General features: G+C 35.0%; 1 protein-coding gene across 1 annotated transcript; it reads left to right on the forward strand.

The window, feature by feature from the left end:
• The first annotated feature begins 10,361 nt into the window (after positions 1-10,361).
• LOC116169249 (retinol-binding protein pinta-like) lies at positions 10,362-11,653 on the forward strand. Its single transcript, XM_031485285.1, has 5 exons — positions 10,362-10,527; positions 10,573-10,732; positions 10,782-11,148; positions 11,231-11,339; positions 11,390-11,653. The coding sequence occupies exons 1-5, from the start codon at positions 10,383-10,385 to the stop codon at positions 11,539-11,541; spliced, it is 933 nt and encodes a 310-aa protein (XP_031341145.1). The 5' UTR covers positions 10,362-10,382; the 3' UTR covers positions 11,542-11,653.
• Positions 11,654-15,209: the final 3,556 nt, after the last annotated feature.

Below are 15,209 nucleotides of genomic sequence, written 5' to 3' on the forward strand. Positions count from 1 at the left end.
GAACAGTTCCCTCTATTACTTGCTTCAACAAACATTTCCTCTTAATACATATCCAATCCAACATACATCTTTCCTCTCCAATTTTGCGTAATTCTTCTACATTACTTAGGTACCTCATCAGTCCATTTGATGTTCATGGTTCTTCATCATATCCTCATTTGAAAACCATTCCTGATTTCTTTTCATTGCTGTTGCACTACCGTTTGTTTGTTTAATCTCCGCTGTAAATTATTCTGCCACTTTTTATTTCTGTCTTAGTTCCGACTGCTTTTAAAGCAGCGTCGGTAATATTTTTCTTAAGTTTTTTCCAGCTCGTTTCTGCATTGTTACCATTTTCAATGTGTTCTGATTGTATCTTCTGCTTAAGCCTCTTTTGTATATAAGTATTTAATTGAGTCGTCTCTTCAGTTCTATATTTTTATTTTTTCTTCTGTCTTTCTTTGTTTACCTTTCTTTCCACCCTTCACTGAATATAATTTTACAGAGCACCAAATAGTGGTCGCATCTTATATAAGGTGACATTAGGCTTCGAACATCCAATAACTTATTTGTCGTGTATTTCTCTGTTTCTTACTTCATAACCTATGATTGATCTTTGTCCTCTCGTATTTTCAAATTTGTATTTATGTTGAAATTTATGTTCAAAGAGTGTGTTGTTTATTCTTAGCTCGTTTGTTGTGCAGAAGTCCACCATTCTGTTCTCGTTACTGTTTTTTACATTAATGTTTTATTCCAGGTATTATACCTATCCTACCATTAAAATCCCCCAATAATATCAGCTCGGGTTTGCAGTCTTCTGCTGCATAGGTTTCTATTTAATCCTTTGAGATATGTACCGATAATCTTGTATTTGATCTTTATATTTAGTTCTTACAATTATTGATACACCTTCTTTTGCTCTCTCCTGTTTTGGTACTCCACTATATATTAGTAAGTATTCCCCTACTAGACTGTTCTTTTCTGTTTCATGCAGAGCACATAAGCCTATTGATGTTCTCTCAACTCTTTCTCTATATCCTGATCTTTATTATTTGGGGTGTTTACATTCCATGTGGCCACCCTCATTATATTTTTCGATTTCCAGTTCGTTGTTCTTTTTCTCGCTTACCGTTTTTTCCGTGCATATCCGAGCCTTTCTACCGGTCTTTTGAGCATTCTTGTTTTTATGTCTGGCAGGCTGCTAACCTAACCCTACAATCCTCCGACTGGCAACATCACCGACTAAGCTACTCAATTCAACCAGTGGTGATGCAGGCGTAGTAGGGCATGTAATACTTTTAATTAATTTTTTCGACATTTGAAAGTGCAAAAAAATAATGCATGTTTCATTTGGAAAAATCAATTTTTTACATTTTTAAATTATTAAAATTGACCCTCAGTTTTTTTCCACACTTCGATAGTTGATAGTTGATGTAGGATATCACAAAGGACCTGCTATTTCTATATAGATTGTAGTGTATATAAACAAAAATAACTTTATCTGCGTGTATGTCTCTTATGCCTTCCTAAACGCTTCATCGGATAGCAATGAAACTCTAGGGAATGGTTGGACGTATGCCCGGGAAAGTTTCTGTTTCAGCAAAGCACCTGAAATTCCCGCAGGAACGGGAACGCAAAAAAAAACGAGATTTCACGTTTTACAGGGGAAACTGCAGATAGAGACTTCACTTTTAGAACGTAGGTGTTGATTGTTAGTAGGCGTAAATGTACTCCGAAAGCACTTCTCGGGAACCACGGGAACAGGGTACGGAAACGGGAAAAAATAGATATACGACATTGACTAATAGGCGGTACGTATTGCAGAGAACGACTAGAAAAATATAGTATGAAATAACAACAGTTTTGTTTAATTACTGAAAGGTTTAATGGAATTATAATATAAAGGGTGTCCAGAAATGCACGCAAGAAGTAATTTTAGAAAATAGAAAACGCAGGTTTTTAATTAATAATGGAGATGTTGTAACTAATGCATTAAATTCAAACTAAAAGAAGCATCGCTGTCCCAAAAACTCCCATAAGGATTGCATTGCCCCTGTTCCCTGTGCTGTAAAAAAGACAAGGTGAAACAGACTATAGGATACCTGGGTTTCACACAGCATTTTTCCCAACTGCTCACAAAAATCAGCTTACTCGAGGCAAAAGTTTTTCACGACTTGAATTTAATACGGATGAAAATCTAGTCTTTCAGGAAGAAAACAATCGTGAACAGCCGGACTCCAAGCAAAACCACGTACAAATTAGGAAAGGAAAAATTGGAACAAGTAACACCACTTCAAGTATTTCCGATCAATCATTAATTAGCACCTGAACCACGAGGTCGAAATCAAGAGCAGAATCGAACAAACCAAACAACCGTTCAAATGGAAAGCTCTCATCAGTTTGAACTACGCACACTAAAATAATATATCTGACCAATGCTACTCTACTGTGTAGAGATCTGGACTCCCATCCACTACAAAACAGCGACAGACTCTCAAGATTCTACCGAAGGATGCCGAAAATCCGATGGACGGTCAATTTAACAAATGTACAGGTCCTGCAGGACATGTATACGGATTACGCCTAGCTCAAAACCACCACCAGTAAGAAATGCAAATACCTAGACCACATCGCGAGGAACTCCCAAAAATATCAACTACTGCCACTCATCCTTCACATGAAAACAGCACAAATTCTACACACCGCTTTTCCTCTTGGTTTCGATTTAGCGGCGGAACCTGTAAGTATGTCGAATCTAGCATATTTTTATTCTTGTAGAATTTGGATCAAGTCGATTTAATTGAAAATGACGGCGAAATAGCGTTGGGTAGTGTTAATTGCCTTCATAAAATATGCTTCAAAACAAAATAAACATCATCAACTTCAATTCATTCGAAAGCCAGCGTGACTTGATTGGAACCAGTATCTTATAATGTTATAGAACAGTAGTAGTTTTCCGCATCTCTGCCCCTAGCAACGAAACGATACTTCGCTGTTTGAATATGATCAGTGAAATGTCACATTTGACGTATGTATGTACGTATAAAAAAAAGGTATTTGAATATCGGTACCTACCTTATTCTGCGACACTGTGTAGAAAGATAAATGTTATTTTCCCTTAAATTCTTTTTTATGCATCTAGATGAAGATCTAGGTAGATTACATAAAGTGGTAGTAGGAATTGGAAAACATGACGGAGGAAAAATGTTAGCAATGCTTGGGAGGCCCCCAGTTAATTTATATCGCCTTCTACAATACTCAGAACCCCAGTGGGGCACTTCTACCCCTGAACCCAGAGGGGAAGTTTTTGTTATGTTTACAGATTTGTTAGATATTTATTTTCAGTGGTTGTGTTTTAGGATCTAAAAACTGTGAATAGGTATTTTCTGTCTGTTATTTAGGAAATGAACAAATGAATAAAATAACAGAACTATATACATATACTCCTATCAAATACTGTTCTTGTTTAATGTATATGAATTGTGTGTTACAGTTCAACGTCATTATTAAAGCCATTTATTTCGCGTTATCTAAATTTAATGCATGAAGCAAGAAACCCTTGCTGTTTTAGTTGAATTTTATTCACTGTTGTCAGGTGTAGGTACAGTTTTACTTCCAACAGAGCATAAGTTCTATACTCGCCTACCGACAATTTCCATTTCCGTTTCCTTGCGTTGAAATGTTGTGCGGTGCAGTGCAAATTTGTGTTACTAATTTGCGTTAACATTGCTAATAAGAAGAGATATATCAGTTTCAAATTACTTTTCAAGGAAGGTTCTTCTTTTTGTTTGATTGCAATATCGGTATTTTATATTTAAGGCTTTATCCGAGGCTTTATCCATCTGCGGATTATTTCTTTAGCTACTGAAAAGTATTCCTATAGTTCCCCCATTAGGGGGCCCTCTACTGTGGCATTAACGAGCATTTGCGTTCAGATACGTTCAAAGTATATTGCGTCTCTGTATCTGTAGTATGGATTTGTAAAGTAGCTGCCTGCAGACCCTTGATGTAATATATAAAATACTGAGGGCGCCAAAGGGGCGGATTTGTTACATGCGCCATCTAGCACATAAAAAGGTACTACCAGAAACAATGTATTGATTCTTTATACCACAGAACTGGGGCATTCTCCATAGTATAGTAATTTTTTTCTGGACTAGGTTGTACATTAAAATGACAGGTTTGGTGACAACATCAATTAAGTTTGTTGTGTAGGTTGCGTTTAAATATATAGAGATATTTTGTCCGGAGGAGGAATAGTATATCTAATTTTTCCACAACATAATATAGCATTAACTGGAAATATCAGAAGAAATAACACATATTAAAGTAGCCCATCTTTATTAATGAAAAGGAAGTAAACAATTTCCGGTAAATTATTTGCACTACTTCATCTATTGAGTCCATTTTTGAACATCCTGTATACTTACTGCATAAGTGTATTCGCAAACACATTCTCATCCAAAATGCCTTTCATCAATATTTAATCGGTTTAATGCATTCACGCAAAACGAAACCATTGAGTTGTAGTAATATTTTCATTTAATTGTTTACTTCCATCTGATCGATCATGGGTAGCACGAACGAAATGTATTTATACAATAAACCATTATACTATTTATCGCTAACATTTGCCACAACCGGTTTAATTGAAAATGAAGGAATACTTTGGAAATGGTTGCAAAGGTTACAAGTAGGGCTCTATGCTTCATTATTTATTTGCATTTTGAGTCGGCCAACAGACTTACAGAAGTACTTTATAGAAATTGAAAGTTCCATCGTGATATTGATCGCTGCAAAAGAGTACTACTACGGTACGTACCTAACGGCGCTTAATGTTGTAGTTTCACTCCAAATCTGTGGTAAAAGTAAAAAGAAATTGTGGAAAGAACTGAAAGTGATTGATGAAGATTTATATAAATGGGGCCAGCGGTTTCAAATTTTAAAGCACAATCGTCTACAGGGGTTCAAGATCAACGTTTCTATCGTAATAGAATATTGTGTTTACATGAGCGTCTTTTACGTAATAAAGTACTCATCTTGGATGGAAGGAATTGGAAGAACATTAGCATTTTCAATTTACATTTCCCTATACAAGCAGTACTATACTTGGAATAGCCTAATTAAAACAAGATTCATGATCATCAATAATATATTGACTAAAATGGTCGAAGATCTGGAATCAGTAGATTCGCAATCTGGCAAAGTGGTTTGTGACGAAATAATGGATCTAGTGGTTTTGCACAGCAGACTAGTCTCTTTGGGAGACGCTGTTAATAAATCTTACTCGTTTCAATTACTCGTCTACATTTGCATTGATTTTATTCTGATAATAACGCATTGCTATCTAGTGATATTTGTTTATGTTATTGGGGAGTTTGGAAGATTTTCAAAGTACGTCTACACTACATTCTTAATTTTGGTGCCCCATATATTGGAATTTTATTTCATCATCTCTTGTGCAACCACCTTATGTAAAACGGTAAGCCTCTTGTTACTCTTATTTACTTATTCCGGCCACGCACCTCGTGGACCAAATCACCAACTGCTCCGTTTTTTAGTTTTCCGACCACCATATTACACATTCATGTCCCCCGTTTTTGTAGAACCAATAGTTGACGATGTATGTAGTGTACCAACAAATTTAGTAAACAATATATTTTAGGCAAATTCTACCGTAGCAATTATATGTGGCTTGAAGCACAGTCCAAATACTGTGAAATACGTGGAAATGGTAAGTTTTCCACGGATGTTCTTGAGGTTTAATTTTTTTAAATTAAATTTTAGATTAAAGGAATGGTCATGCGTTTAATTCATAACAAACTGGAATTGTCTGCTTGTCGACTGTTTCGGTTAGATTTTGCATTGCTATACTCAGTACGTATCTACAAGGGTCGTTTGATAAGAATACTGTTTCGTAATTTTCTAATGATCAGAGCGCTGTTTAGTGGTGACCAAACACGTAGGATCATTTGTTTTGTATTGGCAGTCCTTTAAGGAGTTCTAGTTATAAATGGATTAAATCCAAATTTGGGGAATTTTTTCTATTTGAAGAAGGAGGAGACTTAAGAACAGACATCCTTTACGTTGGGTAATTTAACATTTTCGTATGAAACAGTTTTCAAGAGGGTTAGCGGGTGTAAAACCTGAAAAACTACAGGAATTATCGACAAACTCCGTGATTTGGTAATGAGAGATCGAAGTGTTAAGGTTCGATGGAAAGGAGTCATCACGAGTAGCACTATGACTATGTGTCATTGTTATTTATTTCTAACAACAGACTAATTAAACGACCTCGTACATATTCCATTCCGTCCAATTGTGTTTGTGTTGGAAAAGCTTATAAGTTAGGTTAAAGGAATCTGTCACAGATGGACCCTAGAGTATGTTATCGGTTTAAAAAAATAATGTTAGGTAGTAGGGAGGGACACTTAATGCATATAAGGTCTTATTATTTGATTTTTTGGTCGAATGTTATTCAGAATGGTGGTTTTTGTTAACTTATTTTGTATTTCCAACACAAATCTTCCAAGACCAATTATTACGAAGAACGTGAAACATTCCTTTACTTTACAGATGTTCGCCACCATTGTAAATTATTTAGTAGTAATGTTGCAATTTGATATCAGCAGAAAGGATCTATCCGTAAAAGAAGAAAATTCGTCTATGATAACTTAAGGTACACAAAAGATTCAATTATTGGGTTGAAGGAATGACCTTATTAACTGTACGTCTCACGGGTTGTGTAGTTACTACTGACCTCATAGAGTCAATTTCATTATTACTCATTAGACTAGCGACCAGTAGTTCAAGTACCTAATAATAACATAATCATAATTATGTTAAATACAATTATAAATGTACTAACATTGCGAATATAGTAATAAATACTGTTATATACTGCATCTGGTGCTCTCGTTTCTGTAGATTGAAATAATGCCGACGATGGGAGCGAGTCACCTTGTACTTGCAAATTTACGTGCTGTAAACGTAATTTAGTTTTAGCATTAGAAGTTGCAGGCGAGACATCCTGTACAATGTTTTAATTTATTTGTTTTGAACCTGAGGGAAGCTCTGTCAAGTGGACACAGAATTTGAGGATGTTATTTAATGGTCATTGTAATGTTAGTTTGTTACATTGGAAATTTAGGATTTGTGTTTAGGGTTGTTAATTGTACTGAATGAGTCAGAAATTCGAGAAACCCATAAATAAGGAAACATTTAATTTTAAATCGACGTAAGACAGAAGTTTTATCTCGATATACTGATGTGTAAAAGCCGTTACTGGACAAATTAATTGGCCTGATAAAATGACACCTGCATGATAAGCGTACGGATATGGGTATCAATTGGCGACGGAGTTGGCTGTTCGGGTCGTATTGCAAGCGTACGTGTCATTTTTACGTGAAGTTTTATACGCTTGTTGTTTAAAGTCGATTAGAAGACATAATCAATTAAATACGCCGTTGGTAAGATTTATAAGAAACGAAATAATGACGTTGTTGTCCAGTTTGTGAGTGTTACGTTGATTAAAATTTTTTTAATTACTCGTCGAATAAGTCGTTGGAAGATTTAATTTGCAAGTGCCAAAAAAAATGTGAATTTGAAAAAGCCTTAAGTTTTTGTGAGTGCTTCGTCAGTAATTGCGCTTCCTTGGACGGGCTATCTCAATTTGGATATTGTTTGAACTTACTGTGACCTGTGTTTTTTTACTTTTGTTGGTGTGCGTTCTGTGCGCGGGATTGTGCACAAAAGAGGCTCTATGTCTAGAGGGAAACGACTTTGAATTTTTGGTGCACACCTCTCTGAATTAATTTGAATTAACGTGAATTAATTAAAATTAACGTAAATTAATTTGAATTAACGTGAATTAATTTGAATTAACGTGAATTGCCTTGAATTAACGTGAATTAACATGAATTTACGCGGATTATTTTGGATAAACGTGAATTAATGTGAATTTGAATTTTTGGTGTACACCAAAAACGGTACTTGTTTCTCCCTGTGCAACCAAAAGGGAACATTTTTGACTAAAAGAATATGCAAAAAGACACGATTCCTTCACCCCCTTCACTCTTTTATTGTCGTAGCCGTCTACATCAGAATATTTAATTATGCCTATTCATAGACCACTCTGTTATGACTGAAACAGTGACCATTTAGCCCAAAAGGACATTTTAAAAGGTGTTGCCCTTTCATGGGTAGATGTAAGCAGATCTTAAAGCTGCATTTTTTTGTACTCTTTTACAGGAAGATTATGCCATTGAGCAAAGGAGGTTACCATTTTTGTAGAGCATCAAATTACATATAAATTGAGGGTACTAACTTTTGTTCTGTCCCTACTCTTAACGATTTAAACATAATGTCAAATTCAATTAATCAGCTTAAATTGGACAGCCAATTTCCAAGTGAAATACGTTTACAAAATCACTAAAATATTACTTCAAAAGATATGTGTGATAAAAAAAAATGACATTAATTTGTGACTAAAAAGTATACAAACCTTCTCCCACTCTAATTGCCGTAATAACCTGTTTATAGGTCTTCTTATGACTAAAGCAAACGACATGCAACAGATCACTATTGCGTCAAAACCATACCCCGAGTTGATTTTTTTCTGCATATCATTGGAAAACTGTACCTACACTTCGTCACTTCAAAAATATATGTTTATATACCTACATTTACAAAGAAATAGCGCCTCCAGAGTAGACGTTGTTTTAAATCTGCAGTGAGAACTGAACGAGCTGCAAGTTCTTTTAAATGCGCAGAAAACGAAGGTGATTTGTTTCCACTTGCTGCAGAGTTTTCCTTAAGAATTTTGGCCTGCAAGTAACCAATATAAAAAAAAATCAGTTGCAGATCCAGTCCAGGCAAATCTGATTTAGATGGGTAGAGTACAGTCCTAGAAGAAGGTGACGCATGCATTGTGTATACATATTATGACCAAGTACAACAAGCTAAAAAAAGTATCTTGGTAAAAACAGTAGTTTCAAGTTGAAACGGATGGTTACAAATATTGGGTGGTTCGGTAATTCTTCCCCGCAGAAGAGGTGTCAATTTGTACTGATTTCTTAGAAGGGGTTAAAGATTCTCTCATTGGTGGTGTAAATTCTTTTTTTTTTTTTTTAGGTTTAGAGAGTTTTGATCACACAATATCACACAATGTGTAAATTCTTCTTGTAATTCCTTCGTCTTATTATGTTGATTGTACGTAGTACTTTTGGAACTTACCTTTCTGTACTTTTACTTTCTTAAAAGTAAACATTGAAATTACGCAATTTTTCTGAGCGAATGCTTTCTTTAGATTCCCCACTTCATGAGTCGTAATTGTCGCTTACCTGATGCTAATTTATTGTTACATATTTTAATACATTCACTCTCAACTAAATTCAACCTTTAAGTTACACTGTCAAATTCAAATTCTACTTCGTTGGGAAGGTAAAAAGAAATTATTTAAAAAAAAAACGATACACCATTACATTGTCTTATAGAGTGTAAGCTTTTTTCATTTTCACTAGAGGGTCTGGTAAACCGAGATAGAAAGTTGCTTAAATGGACAAAGCAGAATTATATACTGATCAATTTTTCCTTTCAAAGTTCATTGTAGCTCCGCAAATAGCGAAGTTATGAGTAAAAAACCGAAAAATGTCATTCTCGAAAATGCGCTAGCGTTCACAATTACAACTTCTTAATTTTTTAACCATCCCGGCACAAAGAAATAACCTAAGGTTGACTTTAAACACTTAACATTTAAACAAATTTTGAATACATCAAAAATGGTACTTGTTTCTCGTTAGCTACGTCACCTTAAAGTCTTTATTACAGGAGGTTGTACTTGTGTTTCTTTTGTATAAGAATAAATTTCTGTAATCTCAGGTTGTTGTTGAAGTATGTGTCAATTAAAGATCCAGATTTTTTGTTTGTTATACTGCGACGGAAAGTCGTGCATCAACCGTGGCTTTGGTTTTCCTTCACAAAAGAACACAAATTAAACGGTATAATTACAAAATGAAATTTAATGACAGTAATAACAAAAATAATCCAGCGGTAGTGTATAATACAAAATACGTAGACGGTGACGGGACTCCCGGTTTATTTGGAACAGTGCCCAATTCGCCCAATTTTTTTACATGCTTTATATGTAACACCCTGTATATTGAAATTGATGGAAATGCACCTAATGCATTAGAAGCGTATCCCATAATAGATTACCTGCTGGTATAAAGAGCGTGTGACCTACGACATAACCTTAGCAACGCAATTTACGGTAAATCAATATAATATTACTCGATATTACCTAATTAGTGGACAGTGATTGCAATAATTATAGAAAATTGCACTACTTGGCATTGATATAATACCTCGTGTGTGTACGCAAATCAAAAGTAGTTTTACAAAGCATGGAGGTTGCAGTTCGATCGTTACCTAAATCTATGCAGTTAATAGCGGAAACCGAATTAAATGAATCTCCAAATCGTGTGGGCGATGATATTCGCGCTATGATAAATTGGATTCATTCCCAACCTCATCTAAAGGCCCGCTTAGGTACTTAACAGAAACAGTTTTCCAAAATAACCGATTCTATTGTAGAACACCAGTGGATATTAAAATTTTTAAGGGCGTCTAAGTTCAGTCTCGAAAGGGCAAAGGAAAAGATGGATTTGTTTTATACCATGAGAACTATTGCGGATGATATTTTTGACAGGCGGGATCCATATTTACCGGAAATTCAACTCGCTCTAAACGCTGGGTTAGTTTTTTAATAATCATCAATGAATATACGATTTTGCTACGTTTAGCGCAGTGGTACCGTTACCGGTTGTAACTGGTGAACCTATACGTGCAATTTATCAGACCACTGACGTAGATCCAGACCTAATGTCGTTTGAAAGTCGAATCAAATTGTCTTGCATGTTTATGGATGTCCTGCTCGAAGAATATGAGGAAATATCGATATGTGGATTATGCCTCTTGATCGACTCCCGGGGTGTTACTTACAAACATGTTAAGCAGACGACACTGCATTTATTACGGAAGATTTATTTATGTGTTACCAAAGCTTATCCGATTAGAGTTAAAGCGATCCATGTAATTAATATGTCATCAATTGCTTTAATTTTAAAATCTTTGTGGATACCATTGCTTTCCAAAAAGCACCAGTCTAAAGTAAGTATGTGCGGCCGCGATGTCCCTTAGCATTAGTCACACCGTTACACGTTAATAATTTCATCAATTCCCTTGATTTTAGATTTTCTTTTATGAAGGTAATGGCGGTGATGAACTGTATCAACATTTTCCTTCTAATTTATTACCCCCGGAATATGGGGGTGGTGGCATACCTCTGTCCGAATTAATAGGTAAAAATAGTAACCCTGGTTTACTCTTATTATAAGCTAACGTGTTTTAGCGCAACAAAAGGTTAAACTTGAGAGCTATAGCGAATGGTTTATTAATGATCAAAAATACTGCTCCTCCGAAAAGGACCGACCTAAAGATTCACCGATTATAAACGAGTTGTTCGGATTAGAAGGCTCTTTTCGACGAATTGAAGTTGATTAACTCCTTGCAAATGTGATGGTGTATCTAATAATCTATATCCGATGAACGAATTTAACTGTAGGTAATAATAGAAGTCTCGTATAAGGGTTATAATTTGAATAAATCGTTACAATGATGGAAATAGCCTTTACATGGATTCTTTGGCCTAGTCGCCTAATGGCGTATGCATTTAGATGTGCTGGTTGCGTCAAGACACAGCTTCGCGTTTGACACAATAGCACATAGCTGCTGGCCTCGATTACAATATAGAAAGACAAGTACATAAACAAAAACCCGATCCCAAATATCGAGGTTATGCCATTGAATTATTAACTATGTACCCCGACTGATATTGGATACCTCAATTATGAGGTAAATTAGTGAAAAACTAGATCTTAAAACTTAAAGGAGAGATTAGATATTTTGATAACGCATTAATTACATAATATATACTGAAAAAGGTGCACATTATGTTTAGGACAAATATTTTTGGTTAGAGTTTATTTCATACGATCGCGAAATCCCAGACAAACCCAACGCGACGATCAAATCAGTGTGATTTGTTTATTTATTATTTATTATTTATTATTTATTATTTATTATTTATTATTTATTATTTATTATTTATTATTTATTATTTATTATTTATTATTTATTATATATTATTTATTATTTATTATTTATTATTTATTATTTATTATTTATTACTTATTATTACCGGCTTTGGACCGAAGATGCTATGTTAGTTTGAACAACAAACCGGATTATTCTGAGGACGGGATGTTGGATGAGAGTATGATTTTCCTAAAATTATTTCACTACTACAAACAAAACTTTAGTTTTTATTCGAAAACCGTTAAGTCCCATACATTGAAAAAAAAGTAGTATTGTACCATTATGGTCATGGTCAATGCTGCACAGAAATTTAATATTCCGCAATTTTGGTATAGAGCAATAGTAAAACGCATTTGGTAGTTATGGAAGAATTGATTGTTGTACGTTTATGATCTTGTTAATCATGTTGGATGAATGATGCATATAAAAACGTCGACTTTTTTTTTATGGCATGGAAGGTTATCCATTTGCCACAAAATTATATAAGTTTATATAATTATTATTATATAATTATATATATTGTATTATTTATATAAGTTTAAGTTGATTATATAAGCTGGTCAACTTTGTACAAGAAGTTGCATAGTAACTCAATATTATTTTTTGGTTAAGGGAAAGTAAGTGAGCAACATTAACCGGTAATTGAACGTTATTAAGCAATAATCCATTGTAAAGTAGTTCAATTTCATCATTATTTTTTGAGCACTTTAAAGAAGATATGATTCATGTCGCATATAGAAGCATTATCGCATGAACACACAGCAGATGGAATAATGTGCAGCTTCGCGAGGTGAGCTGGGAATCTACCGTGGTTACATTTTAAGCGTGATATAGTAGCAGCTGACTTTTTGGAGAAGTTGAAGGTGAATATATGTGGGATGTCTTTTGGTAAGGAAGGATGAAGGAGGAAGTATTGGTTATAAGAACTATGGGAATTTTCCACCCATTTCTGTTGCCACTTGTCCTGAATGCTTGCCTGATGCCACCTAATTAAATCAGATGCTGTTGAAATGTTTTCAGTTTTTCCAGTTCTAATGGAATCTTTTGCAAGACGGTCGACCATCTCATTGCCCCGTATACCTGTATGACTTTTGGTCCAAATAAATGTGATATCTTTACTTGCTGCTTTGTTTTTTATATCACATAATAGACTACATCTTTTTGGATTTTCCGTAATATTTTTTAAACCCTCTAAAACTGATTTTGAGTCTGATACAATCACTGCTTCTTGTATATTATTATCCTCCAACCAATGTAGCGCTCTATCAATTGCCACAGCTTCCGCAGTAAATATACAGGGTGACACTTTTAAAACTTTCAATGGGCGATATCGTTTTTTATATTAGAGGTATCACAAAATGGCCAAAACCGTTTCGGTAGAATCGAGGGGGAAGCAAAATGGTCGTATAAAGAAGGAACCAACTTCAACCTCGTACCCCCCGCCACCCCCATGCCTAAATTTTGAATTGTGACGTATCACTTGTGATACATCATTGGAAAGCTCTTAAAAAATGCTTTTCAGAAATACCATACACTGGTGCATTTAAACTGCCCATTCACAATTTATGTAATAAAAATGAGTAATTTGAGTATTTGATGAATTTGTCAGTGTTTGAAATAAAAAAAAATTTCTTAGATCTAGTGATGCTTTGGAAAAACAATGACAGCAATTTTTAGTAAATAATAATTTTCTATTGTTTTATTTGTTGATCGGTTATTATTTTAGTCTCGTTTTTAGTATTTTTTGGCAAGAAAATTACAAATTTTGAATTTAACTAAAGATTTCATAATGGTGTACACGTTAGCCGAAAGAGTTGAAATTATTTTCATCTATGGTTCTGAAGCGCGATCTGCATTTAGAACAGCAGCTGTTTCCCAGAACGACGTGTCAGTCACACTTATGTTGCAATGTTAGTGACTAAATTTGAAGAAACTGGGTCAGTGGAAAATAAGAAAAGAGACGGACCAAGAATAATGGATGAAGCTACTCAGATTGAAGCAGCAACTATGACCGGACTTTCTCGCGAAACTGTACGACGAACTCTTAAGGTGCACAAATTCTACCCTTATAAGATGCAGATTGTACAGGAACTAACCGAAAACGACTCCGATCGAAGAATCCAATTTTGTGAAATAATGACCGAGAATATTCAAAATAATCCGGAACTGGTGAAAAACATTTGTTTTAGTGATGAATGTACATTCTTTTTAAATGGAAATGTGAACAAACATAACTGCCGGTATTGGGACGATAAAAATCCTCATCTTTTTCGCGAGGGGCATACTCAACGGCCCCAAAAAATTAACGTCTGGGCAGGTATCTTAGGTGATAGCATTATTGGTCCTCTGTTTATCGAAGGAAATTTAACTGGAGATACTTACCTAAACATGCTACAAAATACCGTCGAGCCTCTCATCACTCATGAAATAGAGAATCAAATAAATCCAATTGACGGAAACATGAATTTGATTGAAGATTTCATACATTTTCAACAAGATGGGGCTCCTCCTCATTACTCTATGGCTGTTCATGAATTTTTAGATGAGAAATTTCCGGGACAGTGGATAGGACGAAGAGGTCCTATAGAATGGCCAGCACGATCTCCAGATCTGACACCATTGGATTTCTTTCTTTGGGGTCATTTAAAATCGGTTGTGTACAAAACTGAACCAGCTTCCATAAATGATCTTCGCTACCGGATAGTCAGGGAGTGCCGTTCACTTTCCAGGGAAGTGTTTAAAAATGTTAGAAATGAATTTGAAAACGTTTGTGGTATTGTTTAGAACAAAAGGTGAACATTTTGAACATTTTATTAAATAAAAGTTGTTTATTTGCGGAGTTCAAATTTTAGTGTACCTAATAAATTGTGAATGGGCAGTTTAAATGTACCAGTGTGGTTTTTCTGAAAAGCATTTTTTAAGAGCTTTCCAATGATGTATCACAAGTGATACGTCACAATTCAAAATTTAGGCATGGGGGTGGCGGGCGGTACGAGGTTGAAGTTGGTTCCTTCTTTATACGACCATTTTGCTTCCCCCTCGATTCTACCGAAACGGTTTTGGGCATTTAGTGA

This window comes from Photinus pyralis, unplaced genomic scaffold (genome assembly GCF_008802855.1).
Source record: "Photinus pyralis isolate 1611_PpyrPB1 unplaced genomic scaffold, Ppyr1.3 Ppyr1.4_LG4, whole genome shotgun sequence".
NCBI lineage: Eukaryota > Metazoa > Arthropoda > Insecta > Coleoptera > Lampyridae > Photinus > Photinus pyralis.

Excerpts from the sequence above, each read along its gene's own strand:
- LOC116169249 (XM_031485285.1), top strand. The coding sequence starts at position 10,383 with ATGGAGGTTGCAGTTCGATCGTTACCTAAATCTATGCAGTTAATAGCG. Across the intron at positions 10,733-10,781 it reads CAACTCGCTCTAAACGCTGG|CGCAGTGGTACCGTTACCGG; the intron begins GTTAGTTTTTTA and ends TGCTACGTTTAG. Across the intron at positions 11,340-11,389 it reads ACCTCTGTCCGAATTAATAG|CGCAACAAAAGGTTAAACTT; the intron begins GTAAAAATAGTA and ends AACGTGTTTTAG.